Here is a 22,917-nt window from a genome sequence, read left to right on the forward strand (position 1 = left end):
ATTTGACTTTTGTGAGTTTTGATACTTGATTACAAGCTTAAAAAAATAAAAGTTCTCCCTTAACTTTTTTCTTTCCTCTTTTAGAAAAATGTTTGGTGCTATCTACTGTAAGTACTGACAATCATTTGGGGTGAGAAGTTTGAAGTTTGCAGTGCAACAAAATCTACAATATATCTATATGTAATATACAAAATATGGACGTATGGGTTGGATTGCATGTATGGGTTTCACAGTACACCAGGGCCGACCCAGGCCATTTGGGGGCCCTAAGCAAAATAATGCAAAGGGGCCCATATTTTTGGCCTACCATTTCATCATATTGTGAATCGTTCTTGAATCTTCCACGGCCGAATTGCGAATAATCTAAGAATCGGAAATTTCGCACGCTTTGTAGTTCGCATGCTTGTATGATAACATCAAGCAACGAGGGTTTGGCCCATTAAATCAGTCTCAAACATTAAAAAAAAAACGGCAAACATGATTGTTTACGGTAAGTATTCTTAAAGTGGGTTGGAAAAGTGTTTTTGCCAAGCAAAGACCAGGACTGTGTGTACTCATCAGTGTACTCAAATAACACGCTCCATTGACTACTGTCATGCTATGTTAGTCGAATAGCAGAACGCCATACTCAATAGAGGTGGGAATCTTTGGGCACCTAACGATTCAATTACGATTACGATTCAGAGGCTACGATTCGATTATAAATCGATTATTATTGACCCCCATCCCCCCACTATCAGCTGCTTTTAATGTTTCGTACATTAGTTACAAAAAAGCCTTGCAGGCTTAAATAAACGACTTTTTTTTATTTCTGTATCAAGTTAACAGTTAAAAACAATAAATAATACACTCAAATCCCTATTCTGTATCAGCAGCTTTAAACTACATTCAATTAATTTAATGTTGTGAATCAACCGTTAAAGTTGTTGCTCCCGTTATTCCATAATTTCCCTTTTGTCTACTTTCGACATGTGAAAGTTTTAAAACTATTTTAAAGATAGATTCAAGTCAATATTTTACCGATTTAGGAGTATTTTAGATAAAAAGTTAATTAGGTTCGCTTAGAAGGTTCGCTACAACAGCCTTGCAGGGAAGTCTACTTCTTTAAGATGGCGGCTGTTTACTAGCGCCCACATCTAGCTTTCTGCACATGTGTTGCTAACGCCATCGAGTCTATTTTGCATCTAGTCCTATATAAATATGATATCTACCGTACCATTATGTGGACGTACTTTGTAGCAGCTGTCGGCAGCATGTTGTTGTTTTTTTATCTCGCGGCATGAGTTGAGCTAGAGCCGTGAGTTGAGCATTGGCATTATCCGAGGGGCCGGGTAATGACAAGCATGATGTTTGGCTACTCTCGCTTCGTTCCTCATTGCGTCCCAAAGACCGCGCGGTGCACTGAGTGTGTTTTATATCCGCTTTACTTGACATATATCAGTAATCGGAATTTGGATGTTTGTGAATCGTTCTCTAATCTTCCACGTTCGAATCGCGAATAATATAAGAATCGGAAATTTCGCACACCTCTAATACTCAAGTAGAGCATACTTTGTCAGAGTAGCATATGCATGTTTTAATGCGGTAGTTTTCAAAAAGCATAATTAGGGAACACCTGAGAATGTCACCAAAGCAAAACACACTATACAAACACAAACTCTGACTGCTGCACTGGAATATAAACCACAAGGTTCAAAGTATATTGAAAAAAGTAGCAGCTCAGAGTCCGAAAATTGCGCCACTTTGTTACTTTTTTTGTTGTTTAGTGCCCGCCAATCTTCATTTGTCCTCGTCCTCTACCAAAAATAACACAATTCTCTTATTTCATGACTTACATTGATCTTGTTTTTGATGGTGGCAAGCTTCCCTTGAGCAGAAGCCAGCTCTGCGTTGGCTTTATTCAAAGCCTGGCGTTTGGGCTCTACCTCGCAGTATACTCTGTAGAACTTGACTATGTTCAAAACCCAGGAGCAAAGGCCCGCTGCCGCGCTCGACTTTGAGGCAACGAGTTCAGGCTGGAACTCTGGATCCTGGATGGGTTCAAGAAATACACTTATTGCATTAAAATGGCGAGTAAAATATGTCAGAACTGCTTTATCACTAGATAGTTGAGTGTTCAGTGCACGTACATCACCTAAGTTAAAAACATGGTGCTTTATTTGCCCAGTAAATGGTCTGAGGAACAGGCTTTATACTATAAATATGACAGTAAATTGCTCCCCCAGCAGTTTGACGAATTACACAATTGGAGTTTGATAATAGCGGCGACGTTTTCCTCTAAACAGCTCAAACAACTGGCTAAACCATCTAGATTGGATATTAGTGTGTCATTAATTATTTATTTGCCTAGTTCCAAACTCAATTAAATATCCAATATCCAATTAACTTCAAGGAAATTGAAGCGACAAATACATGGGCAAAGTTAAATAAACCAGTTAATTCCAACGCCTAAAATTAGTAACAGTCTGTCTCAAATTATCTGACCAGTTTGATATATTAATGACATAGTAATATTAGGGTCTACGCTAGTAGTACCTAGGGGTAATAATCCCTGGGTACCTCGCAACAAAGATCAGATCACATTTGATGATGATTTTATGCAGAAATGTGAGAAATTCCAAAAGGTTCAGATACTTTTTCATACCACTGTAGATATAATACGGTTAGACAAATAAATGTCAATTATATAAATGACTGTACCAAGTGACAACTGTAACCAAAGAAGCAAGTAATCTTAGTAGCGACTACTTGCTTCATTCGTTTTAATGCCAGAGAATTATAAACTAATTAAGTGAGCCACCTCACAGTATTACGAAAACCGTTTATACAAATTAGTAGGGTTGTTCCAATCATGTTTTTTTGCTCCCGATCCGATCCCGATCGTTTTAGTTTGAGTATCTGCCGATCCCGATATTTCTCGATCCGATTGCTTTTTTTTTTGCTCCCTATTCAGTTCCAATCATTCCCGATAATTTTTCCCGATCATATACATTTTGGCAATGCATTAAGAAAAAAATGAATAAAACTCGGACGAATATATACATTCAACATACAGTACATAAGTACTGTATTTGTTTATTACGACAATAAATCCTCAAGATGGCATTTACATTATTAACATTCTTTCTGTGAGAGGGATCCACGGATAGAAAGACTTGTAATTCTTAAAGGATAAATGTGACTTTGTATATTGTGAGTAAATATTGCAATCTAGTGTATTTGTTAAGCTATCAGTAAATGATACTGCAGCCATTCAACCCAAATGCATGATGGGAAGTGCAACCATGACTGTGCGTAGGGGCACCAATTGATATATCTTCTCTGCGTTGGGAAAGAACATAGGGTGTTAAGAAAATGATCAACTACCTCCTTTCTTCCCCACATTGCCTCCCACGTTATTTTTAATTGCTGTGAGGTATTGTAAGGCTTTAGCCACATAAAAAAATGGCTCCAAAGGCTGTCAAAATTCTCTCTACTCATTACACGCTGCCTTTTAGCGCTATCTATAGGTAAAACGATGTATTTATAGATTGAACGCGACAATGCGTGAGTGGCTCGTCCAGCGCATGCGTTAATTATTTAACGTTATTAATTAAAAAAATTTAATTACCGCCGTTAACGCAATAAATTTGATAGCCCTACTTTAAGCCAAAACTACTCTGGATGAGTGTAAGACATTTTGTCTGTAACATTAAATCCAAATGGAAAACGATTTAAATTAAAAAAATATATAGATATTGGACTGTCAAAATTATCGCGTTAACAAGCGGTAATTAATTTTTTCAATTAATCCCGTTAAAATGTTTGACGCAATTAACGCACAAATGCCCCGCTCAAAAAGATTAAAATGACAGCAGAGTGAAAGGTGTACTTGTTGTGTTTTGCCGCCCTCTGCTGGCGCTTAGGTGCGACTGATTTTATAGGCTTCAGCAACCATGAGCATCGTGTAAGTAATTATTGACATCAACATTGGCGGGCTACTAGTTTATTTTTTGATTGAAAATTTTACAAATTTTATTAAAACGAAAACATGAAGAGGGGTTTTAATGTAAAATTTCTATAACTTGTACTAACATTTATCTTTTAAAAACTACAAGTCTTTCTATCCATGGATCGTTTTAACAGAATGTTAATAATGGTAATGCCATCTTGTTGATTTATTGCTATAATAAAGAAATACAGTACTTAAGTACCGTATGTTGAATGTATATATCCATCTTGTGTCTTATCTTTCCATTCCAAGAATAATTTACAGAAAATATAGGAATATTTTATAGAAGGTTTGAATTGCGATTAATTGCGATTAATTACGATTAATCAATTTTTAATCTGTAATTAACTCGATTAAAAATTCTAATAGTTTGACACCCCTAATATATATTAAAAAAAGGCATGTCCGATATTTTTTTGCCGATCCCGATACTTTGAAAATGACGTGATTAGACCCGATCTAGCTATGCCTAAAGACAAAAACGAGCAAATATTTACTCACCTGCAAGTAAGGCTGAATAGCTTTTAGACAAGCTTCTGGAATGTTTTCCTTTTTGAAACGAATAAGGGAATCCAGGAACGCGTCCACTTTCGCCATCATCACCTTTGCGGCTTTCCAACTACGATCCTTTGGGACTTTGCCGCCGGGCGACATTAAGACCATGACGGCCGCTGTGACATTGGTAACCGCTGCCACTGGAGAGCCAAATGACTTTAACTCTGTCAGGTTGTTCTAAAACGGGGAGAAAATAAAGGGAATCGTCGTATAATTAAAGAGGAATGAATAGTTGAAATGGTTTGCTCAGGGAAAAAAAATAAAGGACGTGAAAAGCCAAGGTTTGAGAAAAGGAAGATTAACCTGGACTGACTTTGAGAAGGCAACAGAGAATTCAAATTAGGACATTTTAGAGAGCTTCGGAGAGCAGTGATTGAACTGTCTGTTCTGGTTGTTTGAATAGAGAGAACCTTTTAAATGTAAGGGGTGTTTTTAAAAATCCCACAGGCGGCACATAAACCTATATGGGTTTCAGGGGATGAACTAAAATGCCAGCGGAGCATAAAGAATACATTATTTTAGCTGAGATAAAATTGACTAGTATTTAATCTCAAACTAAAACCCTGAATGGGATAAACCAAAAGCAAAAAATGAAAAATCACACTCAAGCAAAGAGAAAAAACCCGGTGAATTATACGAGAGTGACATACTTTATTGAGAGTGTTAAGAGCGTCCTGTGCGGCGATAAGAGCAGGTTCAGCCTCGGCCAAGTCCTCTTCACATTCTTTTTGCTTGCCGCGGACCACAACGGCCATGGCTGCCACTTTTGTCTCTTCATCGTCAGCCACCGCTTTCTCCTTGGACACTTTCTCAGTTTCGACTCCAACCACCTGAGGGCCGACACGTTTTATTTTCACTCAGTTAGCATGGCATTTCACGTGTTTTGAATGTTTCAGACCTCAAATAAAACATTACAGTGAGAGACCACAACGCACGATGCTCATCCAATTTAATCGCCCTCATTGAACTAGGTTGCACAATACTGTATACAGTCCCTGACAAAAGTCTTGTTGCTTATCCATTTTGTAGAAACAATTGCTAATAACTAGGGCTGTCATACAATTAAAATTTTTAATCGAGTTAATTACAGCTTAAAAATTAATTAATCATAATTAATCGCATTTCAAGCCATCTATAAAACATGCCATATTTTTCTGTAAATTATTGTTGGAATGGAAAGATAAGACAAGACGGATATATACATTAAACATACGGTACATAAGGACAGTATTTGTTTATTATAACAATAAATCAACGAGATGGCATTAACATTATTAACATTCTCTTAAAGCGATCCATGGATAGAAAGACTTAGTTCTTAAAAGATAAATGTTAGTACAAGTTATAGAAATTTCATATTAAAACCCCTCTTAATGTTTTCGTTTTATTAAAATTTGTAAAATTTTCAATCAAAAAATAAACTAGTAGCTCGCCATTGTTGATGTCAATAATTACACAATGCTCACACATGGTACTAACCCATAAAATCAGTTGGACCCAAACGCCAGCGGAGGGCGCCAAACACCAAAAAACAAGTAACAAGCAGACATTACACTGTAGTCATTTTAGTCTGTTTGAGCATGGCATGTGCGTTAATTGTGTCAAATATTTTAATGTCATTAATTTTAAAAAAATGATTACCGCCCGTTAACGCGATAATTTTGACAGCCCTAGTTATTAGCAATTGTTTCTACAAAATGGATAAGCACAATACTTTTGTCAGGGACTGTAGACAAAGTTCCATTTATGTACTGTATAAGTATAGACATAATATTTTCAAGGCCGGCTCTTGGCATAGTTAAACTAGGCAGTTGCCTAGGGCGCCGTCTCGTGATGGCAGTGTGAAATTGAAGTTGATTTGTTTTTTTTTTTCCAACCTAGGTAAAAGGCCAATTATGGACTAATCCCGGCAAAACGACCCCATCCGCCATTGCTGATGTGTGCCACCGCAGCAGCTAACGTTACTGATGACGGAATTCCTCATCATCGCATTTTGGACAATGAAGGAAATACTCTTGACTGCCTATGAAACAACGCATACAGTGTTTGGTTACAATTAGCTAGCTAACGTAACTAGGCACAGTTTTCCATGTTGTTTGGTCATTAAAATAGCATGCTCTTATTTCCATAACCAAACTAATAACTAATATCACAGATAAGATACGTCGAACATCATCAATCCAACTTTAAATGTTGCATTATTTGGAAACGCACATGAAATCAAGCCTGTGCATTGACTGACGCTGGGCTGCTACTGAGGTGTGTAAACAACCCAGTAATGGCAGCCACCACTAGAGGGTGACATATACAAATCCCTACCTGGATTAGTCAATACTCAAGAGCGATTCTCCATGTTTTGCAATCAAATTGAATTACTCAGACACTCATTGGAAGTGACACTGGCGCTTCTGAACTTACATCGATGAAATTTAAGTTCTTTCAAGGATTACAATACAAAAACGACTTCACAGATACACCAACTGCAGCTGTAGGAATGGTGTAGTTTAGTTGAAATTAAAGGTGAATTCTACAGTCACTTGTTGAAACTATTGCGCATAAAACACTTGGTAACCACAAACTGAGCTACAGACCGGGGCTACATCTTAGTTTTATTTTGTAATATCTTGCATGTTTAAATTGTACATAGTTTGTACAATGTCAGTTTGTACAGAGCAATTGCACTGCATCCTATATATCGATTTACAATTTAGGTTTTTTGGTTGATCATATTTATGGAGCTATTTGTCATGGATTATTGGGTTCCAATTAAAATTTTCGCCCGGAGCACCAGATCACCTAGTATATGGCGGAAAACAAAGACAAGACTGAAAAAGCAGTTTCTGCTTTTGCACCCCTCTTTAAAATAAACTGCTGTATTTTAAGCCAAAAGAACTGTTGTGTTTGATAGAACAATTTGTCCATATGCTGCCATAGCAGATTTAGGGCGCACTAAGCCTCCGAACAATTTTTAATTTAACCGTTTTACCCTGAAAACCCCCGTTTACAGACGTCGCGCAACCTCTTTTGTTTCAACCTAGCCATAAAAAGAAGTAATTATATTTATCATTCAAAATGTCTGTCATTTTTAGCTTAGAATCATTAATTGAGGTCTAATATTTAGTTAAAAAAAAAAAAAAACTTAAAAAATATTCACTCGCATATTTTAAACTTTTAAACAAATTACGTCACAATGAAAAATTTGGTGTCTGTAAAAAAGTCACGGATATATAGGCGACCTCATAACTATCGCTTTATTTTTTTTGTGTTTTTTTTTTTTTTTGTTACTGTCGCATTTTCACCGATATGTTAGATGATAAATAATCGATCCAAACAAAAAAAAATTGAAAGATAAAGATTAAAAGGGTAACTATATGAAAAAGAAAATCTCAACCACTCCTTGTTGTCTGCGATTTCTGCATCACGACCCTTGTTATAACACTATGTTTCACCCATAAAATAATTTTTAAAAAATCCGGCCGTGGCCATTCACAGCCGTGTCTTGACACTCGGTGATACATGCTACATGGAGTTTTTGGATTGAAACATGGTATGTACGCGATAATATCTCGTGAAAATCGTGGTGTCTTTAATTCTGCTCTCGCGTCCTCTCGCCTCCTGTTAGGGTTTTACTGTTTGAAAAAAAAATGTTTTTTTTCTAAAAAAAAATGCCCTCCTGTTCAAACTATTTCTACCCCCAGAAAATTGAGATTTTAAGCTTTCCAATGATGTATCACATGTGCATGGACAATTTCAAAATTTGGCCAAATTGGGGCTCTCAGAGCGGAACTTCAAGTCACATGAATGTTTTCCGCCATATATCTATTGAACAAGAAGGATCACTGACAAATTAATCACACTTTCTATATAGTTCACGAGTTACTAAAATGTAAACGGAGAAGTTTCTGGACATCTCGGAGTCAATCGAGCATAAAAACCATAATAGGATGAATGGGCAGATCTTTTTAACATTGCTTCCAAAAAGCTATGCAGCTAAACATTGGAGGTAGCAACACAGTGTCCTTTATGTCTTTTAAATCAAACAGGCAAAATGGCATTTACCCTCTTGGTATTGGGGTGAGTGCAGAATATCTCAGGACAAATATGACCAGATAGATAGTAAAAATAGGTTCTGCAAATGGGAAAATATCAACATTTGATGTGCGCTAAAGTAGAGCGAACAAATGTTCTTGCCTGGATCAGCTTGTCAGCGTCCTCGTTCTTCTGCTTTAGCTCTACTTCTTGAGCCGCGAGCTTGGCCTTGAGGTCATCAACCTGTCAAGACGATGAAACATGGAAAAGAGGAGGTCAGGAAGTTCAGATCAGCTGATACTCGAAGTAAAACTGCTATGCTATGGGTGAGCAAATAGTATCATATCATATCTGGATCTTAAGATAGCCACTGAATAGCTTGCCCAAGATAAATTGTACTAGTCCCATTTTTCATGAAGAATGATGGAAAGCACAAATCCATGCAAAAAATGTCGGCAGTTTCTGAATAATAATTTAAGGACAGAACTTTTTCAAGGCCACAAAGTGAGTTCTTAATCTACCAAACCTAAGAGAAAGATAGTAGAGACCGAATAAAAAAAAAAATCCAGGAAATCCCTTTGTATGATTTTCAAACAGTTTATTTGTGAAAATGGGTGGCTGTTAAGTATCGGGTAATCAGCTAAGTTACTTTTAGTAATGTAGCCTTGGTTAGCAATGACTGCGGTCAAACGGTTCCTGTAGTTCTTGAACAGGTCTACACACACTTCAGTTGGTGTTTTAGCAAACTCCTTTGCACAGGTTTTCAATTTGTTTGTGTCAGGGAAGCTCAAATTTGAACTCCAAGACAAGTGTTACCTCGATAGCTTGATTAGAGAAATGAATACGACCCCAACCATGGATTGCTTTGCTTCGAAGGCTTTATGAACAAGAGCTCTCGGGTACAAAGTGATGTGACTCAGCCAAGAGCTGTGATCACCCAGAAATTGCGAAGAAGTACAAAAAAGGCTGGAAATTTATACTGTTGAAAGGGCGGTGCCGAAGCCCACCGTGAAACGAAACTCATCATCTAACAAACCTGGGTATTTTTCCATACAAAAACATCTTTGAGCTGAGAACTTGAGCACTGGTCCCGGCTAGAACGAAGATAAGCTCAGTCTGCTAAGCCACAGACGCCCATTGTGTTCATTCAGGGCACACAGGAATATAAAAGTCCATATTTGGACAGATTGTGATACAGTCTACGAAGGCATAACAAAAGCATACAAAATACAGTGGGGCAAATAAGTATTTAGTCAACCACTAATTGTGCAAGTTAGCCCACTTGAAAATATTAGAGAGGCCTGTAATTGTCATCATGGTTAAACCTCAACCATGAGAGACAGAATGTGGAAAAAAAAACAGAAAATCACATTGTTTGATTTTTAAATACATTATTTGCAAATCATGGTGGAAAATAAGTATTTGATCAATACCAAAAGTTCATCTCAATACTTTGTTATATACCCTTTGTTGGCAATAACGGAGGCCAAAAATTTTCTGGAACTCGTCACTAGCTTTTCACACACTGTTGCTTGTATTTTGGCCCATTCCTCCATGCAGATCTCCTCTAGAGCAGTGATGTTTTGGGGCTGTCGTTGGGCAACACGGACTTTCAACTCCCTCCACAGATTTTCTATGGGGTTGAGATCTGGAGACTGGCTAGGCCACTCCAGGACCTTGAAATGCTTCTTACATAGCCACTCCTTTGTTGCCCTGGCTGTGTGTTTGGGATCATTGTCATGCTGAAAGACCCAGCCATGTCTCATCTTCAATGCCTTTGCTGATGGAAGGAGATTTTCACTCAAAATCTCTCGATACATGGTCCCATTCATTCTTTCCTTTACACAGATCAGTCGTCCTGGTCCCTTTGCAGAAAACTGGCCCAAAGCATGACGTTTCCACCCCCCCCCCCCCCCCCCCATGCTTCACAGTGGATATGGTGCAATTCAGTATTCTTTTTCCTCCAAACAAGAGAACCTGTGTTTCTACCAAAAAGTTCTATTTTGGTTTCATCCGACCATAACACATTCTCCCAGTCCTCTTCTGGATCATCCAAAAGCTCTCTAGCGAATCATAGACGGGCCTGGACGTGTACTTTCTTCAGCAGGGGGACACGTCTGGCAGTGCAGGATTTGAGTCCCTGGCGGCGCATTGTGTTACTGATGGTAGCCTTTGTTACTGTGGTCCCAGTTCTCTGTAGGTCATTCACTAGGTCCCCCCCGTGTGGTTCTGGGATTTTTGCTCCCCGTTCTTGTTATCATTTTGACGCCACGGGGTGAGGAGGGAGTTAAAAGTCCGTGTTGCCCTACGACAGCCCCAAAACATCACTGTTCTATAGGAGATCTGCATGGAGGAATGGGCCAAAACACAAGCAACAGTGTGTGAAAAGCTTGTGAAGAGTTACAGAAAACGTTTGGCCTCCATTATTGCCAACAAAGGGTACATAACAAAGCATTGAGATGAACTTTTGGTATAGACCAAATACTTATTTTCCACCATGATTTGCAAATAAATTCTTTAAAAATCAATGTGATTTTCTGTTTTTTTTTTTCACATTCTGTCTCTCATGGTTGAGGTTTAGCCATGTTGACAATTACAGGCCTCTCTAATATTTTCAAATGGGAGAACTTGCACAATTAGTGGTTGACTAAATACTTATTTGCCCCACTGTATAAAGGTTGTGTTTTAAGCATGAATAAAATTCTCTCACAGTTTGAGGGTAGGCATGTGCTGGTTACCGGTTTCAAAGTTTCCTGTTTCAAAAACCACTAAAATTTTCCGTCATACTGTAGTACGGTATTAGCTATTTTTTTATGTCCCAAAAATGCAGCGAGAAATGGCTTGGAGCAGCAGCTAAAATATGAAAACCTATAAAATTTGGGTGGTTTTAGTTAAACCAGACACTATTTTTACATCTGTGTGATTTTGTCAAAGATCATATCACATTTAATGGTGGTTTTATGCAGATATGTGAGAAATTCCAAAAGGTTCAGATGCTTTTTCATTCCACTGTATAGTCCGAAATTTATGTGTGTACTTTGTATTAATTGATGGCTATCATGAAATTGAATGAACAGTCAGCAGAGTGGTCCTTGTCTTTTTGTTTGTATCATTTCTGTATCCAAAGTTCCATGTTCAGGAATTGAATGAGCTATTGTAGATGTTAGAAACCTCAATATCTTGTCAAATGCAACAAAGATGATTTGACATTTTAGGGAACCTAGACAAATGAGCGTCACAAAGGGGCCTAACCCTTTGCGGATAACATTTTGTGCCCTGCAGATTTTGGCCCGGCACCATGCAGGTGACCTTTAAGCTTATACCAGGACAAATCCTACTCTGTCTAAGAAGATAAAGGGAGCGGTCGGAATGAATGGTATGCATATCTAGAATAAAATGGAAAGATTTGCGATAAGAGCTGCTATCGGTACACACAAAAACACAGCAACAATCACACACACGTGCTCAAACCAAGGACAGCCGTAAAGAGAAATTAAGGCTGTTACAGAATCCTCGTAACTCCTCGACAAATTGGGCTTGCATTACCATGTGACTCCATCAAAATGCTGCACCGGGGAAATAAAAACACACTGTTTTTCATGCTTGTCTTTCAGCTAATTAAAAAATAGAAAATCAGGCCTAGGGCAAGACAGCCTTTTCAGATAGTGACAGTACCATGCAATGGATTCAGTCAAACATTAGAAGAGCCAAGTGAGCCATCAACATGATGAATAGGCAGGGAGAAAGAGCGAGAGGAGGTAGAGATCGCGTAAGGAAGCAGTTCCAACTAATTGGTGCATTGAATGGGTGATATTCAATACATGTGAGCGGGCTCTGTTTTTATTTATTTATTTATTTTAATAGGGGCCTATTATAGAATTTAAGCCCCCCACCCAGTTTTAACAAGCGGTGTCAACCAACTCTAATTTCCCTGAAAACGACACTAAATGGGCGCTTAGTCAGCTGCACCTGCACCTTCTAATCAGACCAGATTCTGGATGTCATCACACTGTGCAGTGTTTGTTATAACAATTTGAGCCGTTATTAGCAAGTAGCTAGCTAACAATCTACAGTGGGGCAAATAAGTATTTCGTCAACCACCAATTGTGCAAGTTCTCCTACTTGAAAAGATTCAAGAGGCCTGTAATTGCCAACATGGGCAAACCCCATCCATGAGAGACAGAATGTGAAGAAAAAAAACAGAAAATCGAATTGTTTGATTTTTGAAAGAATTTATTTCCAAATTAGAGTGGAAAATACGTATTTGATCACCTACAAACAAGCAAGATTTCTGGATGTCAAAGAGGTCTAACTTCTTCTCCACTCGTTATCTGTATTAATGGCACCTGTTTTAACTCATTATCGGTATAAAAGACACCTGTCCACAACCTCAGTCAGTTACATTCCAAACTCCACTATGGCCAAGACCAAAGAGCTGTCAAAGGACACCAGAGACAAAATTGTAGACCTGCACCAGGCTGGGAAGACTGAATCTGCAATAGATAAAACGCTTGGTGTAAGGATATCAACTGTGAGAGCAAATATTAGAAAATGGAAGACATTCAAGAGCACTGATAATCCCCCTCGATCTGGGGCTCCATGCAAGATCTCACCCCGTGGCGTCAAAATGATAACAAGAACGGTGAGCAAAAATTCCAGAACCACACGGGGGGACCTAGTAAATGACCTACAGAGAGCTGGGACCACAGCAACAAATCACACACAATGAGCCGCCAGGGACTCAAATCCTGCACTGCCAGACGTGTCCCCCTGCTGAAGCCAGTACACGCCCAGGCCTGTCTGCGGTTCGCTAGAGAGCATTTGGATGATCCAGAAGAGGACATGGGGGTGGAAACATCATGCTTTGGGGCTGTCTTTCTGCAAAGGGACCAGGACGACTGATCTGTGTAAAGGAAAGAATGAATGGGGCCATGTATCGAGAGATTTTGAGTGAAAATCTCCTTCCATCAGCAAGGGCATTGAAGATGAGACGTGGCTGGGTCTTTCAGCATGACAAAGATCCCAAACACACAGCCAGGGCAACAAAGGAGTGGCTTCGTAAGAAACATTTCAAGGTCCTGGAGTGGCCTAGCCAGTCTCCAGATCTCAGCCCCATAGAAAATCTGTGGAGGGACTTGAAAGTCTGTGTTGCCCAACGACAGCCCCAAAACATCAGTGCTCTAGAGGAGATCTGCATGGAGGAATGGGCCAAAAAAACAGAAACAGTGTGTGAAAAGCTTGGGAAGAGTTACAGAAAACGTTTGGCCTCCGTTATTGCCAACAAAGGGTACATAACAAAGTATTGAGATGAACTTTTGGTATTGACCAAATACGGACCTTTTTTCACCATGATTTGCAAATAAATTCTTTAAAAATCAAACAATGTGATTTTCTGTTTTTTTTCCCTCCACATTCTGTCTCTCATGGTTGAGGTTTACCCATGTTTACAATTACAGGCCTCTCTAATATTTTCAAGTGGGAGAACTTGCACATTTAGTGGTTGACTAAATACTTATTTGCCCCACTGTAAAACATTTAACGATAGAGGCACTTCACTGCAATATGTTGTCTCATCACCAGTGTTGTTTTCGTCAACGATGACTGTAACAAAAATATTTTTTCATGGCGATGACGAGCTAAAAAGGTGTCTTGGAAGACAGACTTCATACATAGGCGGAATTTGACTTTTGGGGAATGTGGGGCACAATATGTTGATGACCCCGAAACACAGTGTCAGCAATAAAATGAACTTGCAAGAATATTTATAATAATAAGTTGACAATGAGCATTTTTTGTTTCCCGTCATTCTTGAGGGGAATTCTAAATCAGGCTGCTTAGGCAATACTTTTCGCCAAGATCGTCATCCATTGAATATGGTACGCCCGCCGGTGTTGTGCCAATGTAGTTACCCCAGTCAAAAATTGTATCCCCTAGGCAGAGCTATATAGGGGTAGATTTGTGTCTTTATTAACTCAGAAAAATGCATGTGAAAGCCATTTTTCTTGGATTTTTTTTTTTTTTTGATTGGAGTCAAGTTTTTTTTTTTTTTTGATTGAAGCAACTTTTTTGATTGAAGTAATGTTGATTTGTGTTTGGGCCACATTTTGGCTAAGACATTTTTGTCTTTATTATTCAATCAAAAAACAAGTTGCTTCAAATATATAATATGAATATATAAATAAATATAAATATATAATTTCAAAAAGACAAAACCACTTCAATAAAAAAAAGACAAATTTAAATCATAGAAAACGTTTTTGGATGCGAAAAAATATTTGAGAAAAATTTGCATTTGAACACTTAATTTCTAATTAAAAACGTTTTCTTTGATTGAAGCAATCCTTTTTGTGTTCGGGCCATATTAGGACATTTGTTTCTAAATCATTCAATCCCAAAAAATGTTGCTTCAATCTAAAAAAAAAAAAGGTTTTTAATCTACGGAGCCCCAGGGTGCCAGGGTAGAAAAAAAATTAAAAATCATAGCTAATCTGTACCCACAGTTTAGTAATCTGTGGGTACAGATGAGTAAACTGTGGGTACAGATTAGCTATGATTTATTTTTCTACCCTGGCACCTGGGGGGCTCCGTAGTAATCAAAGAAAAAAAATCATTTGAAAAATAAAATTGCCCTCCCCTATTTTTTTTTTTTTTTTTTTAAATTAGACGACCAATGACGAAAATTAAAAGGGCTGCCAAAAACAAGACTGCTTGTCACACATCTGAAATGAAACATGCTCTAAGCTGACTGGGTGTGTGATGTCCATTTATCTAGCTAACTTGTGCTTCTTTTTTTATCTTATCTACCTGATTACCTTGTTTGCCTCAAATACCATTTGCAGTGATTTGAATAGTAGGTATAGGCAGGAGCAATCTAGTAAAAACATCTTGCATCTTTGCAACGTTTCACCTACAGACGACATTGTTGTCAAAACAATTCTTCACAGAGTTGAGAATACTGTAATATGCATGCCACGTTAGTACTATCCTCTCCACCAAAGTCAATGGCAGCTGCTCCATTATTGGTCAACAAAAGATTTTTTTCTTTTGTTTATTGTTAAAGTCTAAATCTTGTTTGAAGTGATTCTAAGAGACCTGAGAGAAGGAGGATAGATGTGATGAATGAAGACATGAAAGTAGTTGGTGCAAGAGAGGAGGATGCAGAAGACGTGGAAAAGGAAGACACGTTAACGGGACAATCCAAAGACAAAGAAAAAGGGTGACCTACGACATACTCATCACTGTAATTTGTTTTTTTTAAATGTATTTGAACATTTCCTTTGTACTTTTTAAAATCACCAATTTTAGGTAATTGCAGGGGCGGAGCTTAAGGGGGTTCTGTGAGTGTATGTGGGCATAAAAGGGGGCGTGGCTAGGTGAGGGGATAGTAAAAAACAAAGGTTAGATGATACGTAGGTCAAAAATACAGGTGTACCTCAAAATACGATCGCATCGACATGTGATCATTTCGACATCCGATGTAAAATTTGACACGTCATTTGTCCCGACATATACTCTTACTCTTGTACAGTAGGTGGCGGTATGCAACTGATAGTTGCCTGCAATCCGCCATCAAGCTAAATTTTGGAGTTTGTTAAGCTTCTGTTTACAGTGCAGTCAATTTTATTGCTTGTTTTTTCTATTCTGCAGAGTTTTAAATATAACTGAACAGTCAATGAATTTTCTGGTTCTTTTTTTGAATATTGACTACAGATGTCATTAAATGTTATCCAGCAAATTATGTCAGATCAACATTTACAGTGCAGTAGAGTATTTGCACCCCTGCAATTCTGTTCGATAATGCTCAATTTCTCCCAGAAAATGATTTCAATTACAAATGTTTTGGTAGTAATATCTTCATTTATTTTGCTTGCAATTAAACACAAAAAAAGAATTAAAAAAAAAAAAAAAAAAAAAAAAAGTAAATCACGGTCATTTTACACAAAACTCCAAAAGTGGGCCGGACAAAAGTATTGGCACCCTCAGCCTAATACTTGGTAGCACAAATGGCCATTAGACAAAATCACTGCGAACAACCGCTTCCAGTATCCATCAATGAGATTCTTACGATGCTCTGCTGGAACTTTAGACCATTCGTCTTTGGCCAACTGCTCCAGGTCTCTGAGATTTAAAGGGTGCCTTCTCAAAACTGCCATTTTCAGATCTCTCCACAGGTGTTCTATGGGAATCAGATCTGGACTGATTGCTGGCCACTTTAGAAATCTCCAGTGCTTTCTCTCAAACCATTTTCTAGTGCTTTTTGAAGTGTGTTTTGGGTCATTGTCCTGCTGGAAGACCCATGACCGCTGAGGGAGACCCAGCTTTCTGGCTCTGGACCCTACATTATGCTGCAAAATTTGTTGGTAGTCTTCAGACTTCATAATGCCATGCACACGGTCATGCAGTCCAGTGCCAGAGGCAGCAAAGCAACCCCAAAACATCAGGGAACCTCCACCATGTTTGACTGTGGGGATCGTCCTCTAGTCTTTGAAGGCCTCAGTTTTTTCCCCCCTGTAAACTCTATGTTGATGCCTTTTACCAAAAAGCTCTACTTTTGTCTCATCTGACCAGAGATCCTTCTTCCAAAACATTTTTGGCTTTCTCAGGTAGGTTTTGGCAAACTCCAGCCTGGCTTTTTTATGTCTCTGGGTCAGAAGTGGGGTCTTCCTGGGTATCCTACCATAGAGTCCCATTTTATTCAGATGCCAACGGATAGTACGAGTTGACACTGTTGTACCCTCGTACTGCAGGACAGCTTGAACTTGTTTGAATGTTAGTCAAGGTTCTTTAACCACCATTCGCACAATCTTTCATTGAAATCCCTGGTTAATTGTTCTTTTCCGTCCACATCTAGGGAGGTTAGCCACAGTGCCATGGCCTTTACACTTATTGATGACATTGCGCATGGTAGACGCAGGAACATTCAGGTCTTTGGAGATGGACTTGTAGCCTTGAGATTGCCCATGCTTCCTCACAATTTTGCTTTTCAAGTCCTCAGACAGTTCTTTGGTCTGCTTTCTTTTCTCCATGCTCAAAGTGGCACACACAAGGACACAGGGCATAGGTTGAGTCAACTTTAATCCATTTTAACTGGTTGCACGATTGATTTAGTTATTGCCACCACCTGTTATGTGCCACAGGTACGTAACAGGTGCTGGTCATTACAAAAACTAGAGAAGTATTACATGCTTTCAAAGGGTGCCAATACTTTTGTCCAGCCCATTTTTGGAGTTTTGTGTGAAATGATAACGATTTTTCTTTCCACATTCTCTTTTGTGTTTTTTCATTGCAAGCAAAATAAATGAAGATATTACAACCAAAACATTTGTACTTGCAATCATTTTCTAGGTGAAATCGAGCTTATCTGACAGAATTGCAGGGGTGCTAATACTTTTGGCCAGCAGTGTAACTGAGCAGTAAATGAATTTTCAGTTTTTTTCTATGAATATTGACTCAGATCTGTGTATTAGGCCTGAACGATATATCGTTTAAACATCGCCATCGCGATGTGCGCATGCGCAATAGTCCCATCGCAAGGACGTGCGATAGTTTTTTCATTTCATTTTTTTAAATCCACAAACGTTTGTTTTGAGCAAGGAGCGAGAGAGTGCAGTCTCTCATTCTCTCCAGCTCGCAGTCATCGGCTCCTCCCCCTCCCCTGCTAGAGCGGAGTGGAGGGAGGAGGGGCCGAACAGCAGAGCGGAGGGAGGAGGGGCCGTTTTCAAAGTGAAAGCAAGCAATCAAGCAGCACGTTGAATAGGGAAGACTGTCTCCAAAAGGAGTTTTGGAAGTATTTTGGCTATCGACAAGAATATAAGGAACAAAAAACAGCCCTGTTGACAGTGCCTCGCCATGGTTGCCTCAACAAGAAGTAATCCGTCGAACATGTGGGACCATTTAAAACGCAGGTATCTATGCATTCCTGCTACGAGCTTCCCATCAGAGGCTTTTTAGTACAGGTGGGAACATTGTTACGTGCCAACGTTGTTGTCTCAAGCCTGCAATGGTGGATAAACTAGTAGTCTTGGCCAAAAACCTATGAGACCCAGTTGAGAATTGCTGAGCAAGGAAGGTGGACGATATGCAGACAAATACATAAATTTGGGAGTTAAAATGGTTCTGTTATTCATCAGTTATTTGCTGTTATTCAGTTCAATTATTTACAAGTTCAATTGAGTTTCTGTTTCTTTTATATTTAAATTAACTGTAAATCGTATTTTTCAAATAACTATAGTACAGCTGCACATAAAGTTTTGATACTTAATATTTTTTAAATATTTTTACAACTTTGTTGCAGTTTTGCAGTTCTATATTGTTATATTTTGTGTAAACAACTCAGGGGACTAATGCACTTGCACTTTTATTTGACAGATTTAATATTTAAGTTCAAATATGTTGACAACTTTATTGTTTTACTGAGGTTCTTATTTATTGTTATAGTTTGTGAACAACTCTTATTTGTCATATTTAATATTTTTGTTCAAATATGTTTACAACTTTGTTGTTATTTTACCGAAGTTGTTATTTATTGTTATATTTTGTCAAAAACTCAGGGGACGAATGCACCTGCTCTTTTATTTGTCATTTAATGTATTTGCTGCTGTTGAAGTGTCAAATATTGTGTTCAAGAAATTATCTATTTTGTGCAGACATGGCTTCCTGGATCCCTTCATAATAATACAGCAATCTTAATCATTCACAAATGAAACCGTATTATATGAATACACTGTGGTCACGGTGTGTCATGCAAAGTATTTCCAAACAGCTATTCAAGTCATCTAGTGAATATTTCTTTAAAATTATTTATTATTATTATTTTTTTTTACTATCGCAATATAATATCGCAATATATTGCACACCTAAAAAAAATCGCAACAATAGTTTTTTCCAATATCGTTCAGGCCTACTGTGTATATATATATATATATATGTATGTACATATATATACCGTAATTTTCGGACTATAAGCCACTACTGTTTTCCCCTCATTTTGAATCCTGTGGTTTATAGTCCAGTGCGGCTTATTTGTTGAATTATTTGGGTTAATAAGTAACACTTTATTTGACAGTGGTGTCATAAGACATGGTCATAGTTTTATGCTTATGACTGATCAGATTTGTCATCCGGCAAATTATGTCGCTAACATCATTTATGTCCAGCTCGGATCTTTTACATCCATTCCAAAGTGAGATAATTTGCCGGATCACACTATATGACATCTGTTAAAAGCTTTCATTAATGCTCATTATGGTGTTATGTTATAATTATGATTGTCTTATGACTGTCTTATGGCACCACTGTCAAATAAAGTGGTACCAAATACCATATCTAGCAATTAATGAAACAACTGGAACAGCAATTGAAGAAATAATTAGCACAGAACATGAATTCTTATTGTTATTTACATCTGTAGCGCTGCAATGCATGTTAGGAGGCATGTTGGACAACAACAGTGTTGACAGCAGAGGTTGACTGTCTACCTCAAGGGAACAGTGATGGCCAAATGAAGCTTCTTGAAGCAATGAAGCTTTGCAGCTAATTGCTTCAAGGTGGTTCATTTGGTCTTCTGACAGCCTTTTATATTGCTGCTGGCAAAAAATTGTTACCAGTTAACATATTTTGGTGTAAATATCCCATAATACAGTGAAGACAGCTGCGACTTATAGTCCAGTGCGGCTTATCTATGAACAAATGTCGTTTTCGTGTTAAATTTGGTGGGTGGCGGCTTATAGTCAGGTGCGCCTTATAGTCCGAAAATTACCGTATATTACCGTAATTTTATCATTGTCATGAGCATTTATGAATAATTATATCAGATGTCATTTAGTGTTATGTGGCAAATTATCCCACTTTTGAATGGATGCAAAAGATCCTAGCTGGACATAAATGGAGTTAGTGACATAATTTGCCGGATGACACTTAATGACATAAGCATTCAGTAACGCCCATGATAGTGTCATGTCATAATTATGACGCCCCCCCCCCCAAAAATGAACAAATAAGCCGCACTTGACTATAAGCCGCAGGATTCAAAATGAAGGAAAAAAGTAGCGGCTTATAGTCTGAAAATTACGGTATATATACGTATATTACAATTTTGCATCAGGAGAAAACACCATTTCTTGTAAAGTAAATTTTAAAGCAATTACTTTTGCACTTTTCCTTGAGTCATTTTTTTCTGAGATACTTGTACTTTTATTTAAATATTTTTTCGCCCCTGTATTTGTACTTTTACTTAAGTAAAAAAACAAAAGTGAGTGCTTCATCCACCACTTCACATTACAACGGTCCGCAGTGCAAAAAAGGCGGCTGGCGGCTACATACATACATTTCATACATACTGTGTTAATTTATTAAAAATAGGTATAACCATAGCAATTAAAACTTCCACAATTAGCAGTAACATTCGTCCTACTGGAGGGAATGAACACAACAATCACAAAACACAACAGTTGAAGAAACTAAAACACAACCTTCAAACAAATGCAGAGGAAAACACAAAAATGTCCTCTAGAGAGTGGATGAATCATACACTCACAGCATGTCCTACAGTCTTTTAGTGTTGTTTTTAACCCTCGTGGCCCTTATTTATCATGACCACAGCAGCCCCTGGTGAGCTGCACAACCTCCTGCACTGAATGTTAAATAACAGCGCTTATGGTAGTATGGATGCATCAAAAGGCACAGTGTGCATTAATGGCGGTTGCTACTGCACAGAGTCTGCTCTCTAATTAGAAGCAGTCTACATTAACAAATGCTTGTGTGAGTGTGTGTGGGGGGGAGACTGCTGGGCATATAGACAGAGAAACACAAGTTTGTAGTGTATGTGCACTACATATTTTTGAATTAGTATTATTTAGTGCAGATTGACTGATTTTTGTACAAAAATTGATGTAAGGCTTAGCTGTGTACTTTTATTTGTATTGCACGATTGAATATACAAGACCACTATATTAAAAATTGGAATGGAAAATCATCACTACAAAGTTTTTTTATATATTTTTTTTTAAAGTAAATATGTATTTTATGCCCATTTTATGATGTTTTCATGTTAGTGGATACATGTGCATGCATGTGCGTTTGTGTCGTATGGGTCAACAGCTTTCTGCTGAGGAAACTTTTTTGTTTGAGTGTTTTATTTTTCCACAAAGATTGTCCTTTTTTATCCCCAAGAGATCTCATAACATTTTATGCAACAACATTACTACATACATTGTAAAAAAAATTGTTATGACTGAAAACCTGCCTCTTAGCTCCTTATCAGTGTTGTTTTTGGCAGCCATTTTAATTTTCGTCTTAGTTTTCGTCTGAAGGGGGGAAAATATTACATTATGCTTTTGTGATGTATGATTGCTTCCGTGACATAGATTGTAACAACTTCTATTGTTTTTATGTCTGTGAAAAACTTCTATTGTTTTTCACCCTTTTCCCATAGTTAGGAGACGCGCTTGAGTAGGGAATCTCACGAGATAACTTGTTTTGCACCATAGTACACGCCTGGATCCCATAGCTAGAAGGGAATCTCATGAGATAACTTGTTTTGCACCCATAATATTTACCATTTTGTAGCACAGCTCATGTGTCCCATGTGAAAAGCCCTTTTTCAAGGGGGCTGAACCAAAAGTAGCTTTAATGTTTGTCATTGGGCAGGGCCGCGCCGCTCGGGGATGGAGGTTGGCCTCTCCGCCTCTGTGGGGCGCGTCCCTACAAAAACCGGAAATTTCCGGGCGACCCGTGAAGTCCGCCAGCAGGTCACGTACGGATCGCCTGGCTTTGTTCCTTTGCCGCTCTGCCGGAGTGTTTTGGCTCCCCGCTCATTTGTCACGGTAAGCAATTTTCATTGCTAAGGGACATTTCGTTTTGCTGTAACGGTAACGCGGGGATTCTGGGGTTGACAAACTCAAATCTAGCATCATCGTTGACATTTGTTGACACTTGTTTGCTTGCTCTTGTGGGATTATATTCAATAAATCTCATTTATTCTGCATTTTCTAATCAATAAACATTGTCTATTGAGCAAAAGTGTGCCTCTTTTGGACGAGAATACTTATTAGTCTTACCCTAATTTTCTAGACTATAAGGCGCACCTGACTATAAGCCGCCACCCACCAAATTTGACATGAAAACGGCATCTGTTCATAGATAAGCTGCATTGGACTATAAGACGCAGCTGTCCTCACTGTTTTAGGGGATATTTACACCAAAAGATGTTAACCGATAACACTTTATTTGGCAGTTGCATCATAAGACTGTTATAAGACCAAATGAACCACCATGAAGTTTTGAAGCCAATTGGTGCAAAGCTTCATTGCTTCAAGAAGCTTCATTTGGCCATCACTGCTCCC

At 38.3% G+C, this 22,917-nt stretch overlaps 1 protein-coding gene across 1 annotated transcript in view; it reads right to left on the minus strand.

The window, feature by feature from the left end:
• Positions 1-22,917, minus strand: part of LOC130909395 (dynein axonemal heavy chain 9-like) — a 238,714-nt gene that overhangs the window by 108,367 nt on the left and 107,430 nt on the right. Inside the window, exons 34-37 of the mRNA XM_057825789.1 lie at positions 8,738-8,818; positions 5,197-5,376; positions 4,493-4,723; positions 1,836-2,030 (exon numbers count right to left, since the gene is read on the minus strand). Coding sequence (XP_057681772.1) covers positions 1,836-2,030; positions 4,493-4,723; positions 5,197-5,376; positions 8,738-8,818 — 687 coding nt within the window. The remainder of the gene's footprint in view (positions 1-1,835; positions 2,031-4,492; positions 4,724-5,196; positions 5,377-8,737; positions 8,819-22,917) is intronic.

Source organism: Corythoichthys intestinalis, chromosome 21 (assembly GCF_030265065.1).
Source record: "Corythoichthys intestinalis isolate RoL2023-P3 chromosome 21, ASM3026506v1, whole genome shotgun sequence".
NCBI classification, from domain to species: Eukaryota; Metazoa; Chordata; class Actinopteri; order Syngnathiformes; family Syngnathidae; genus Corythoichthys; species Corythoichthys intestinalis.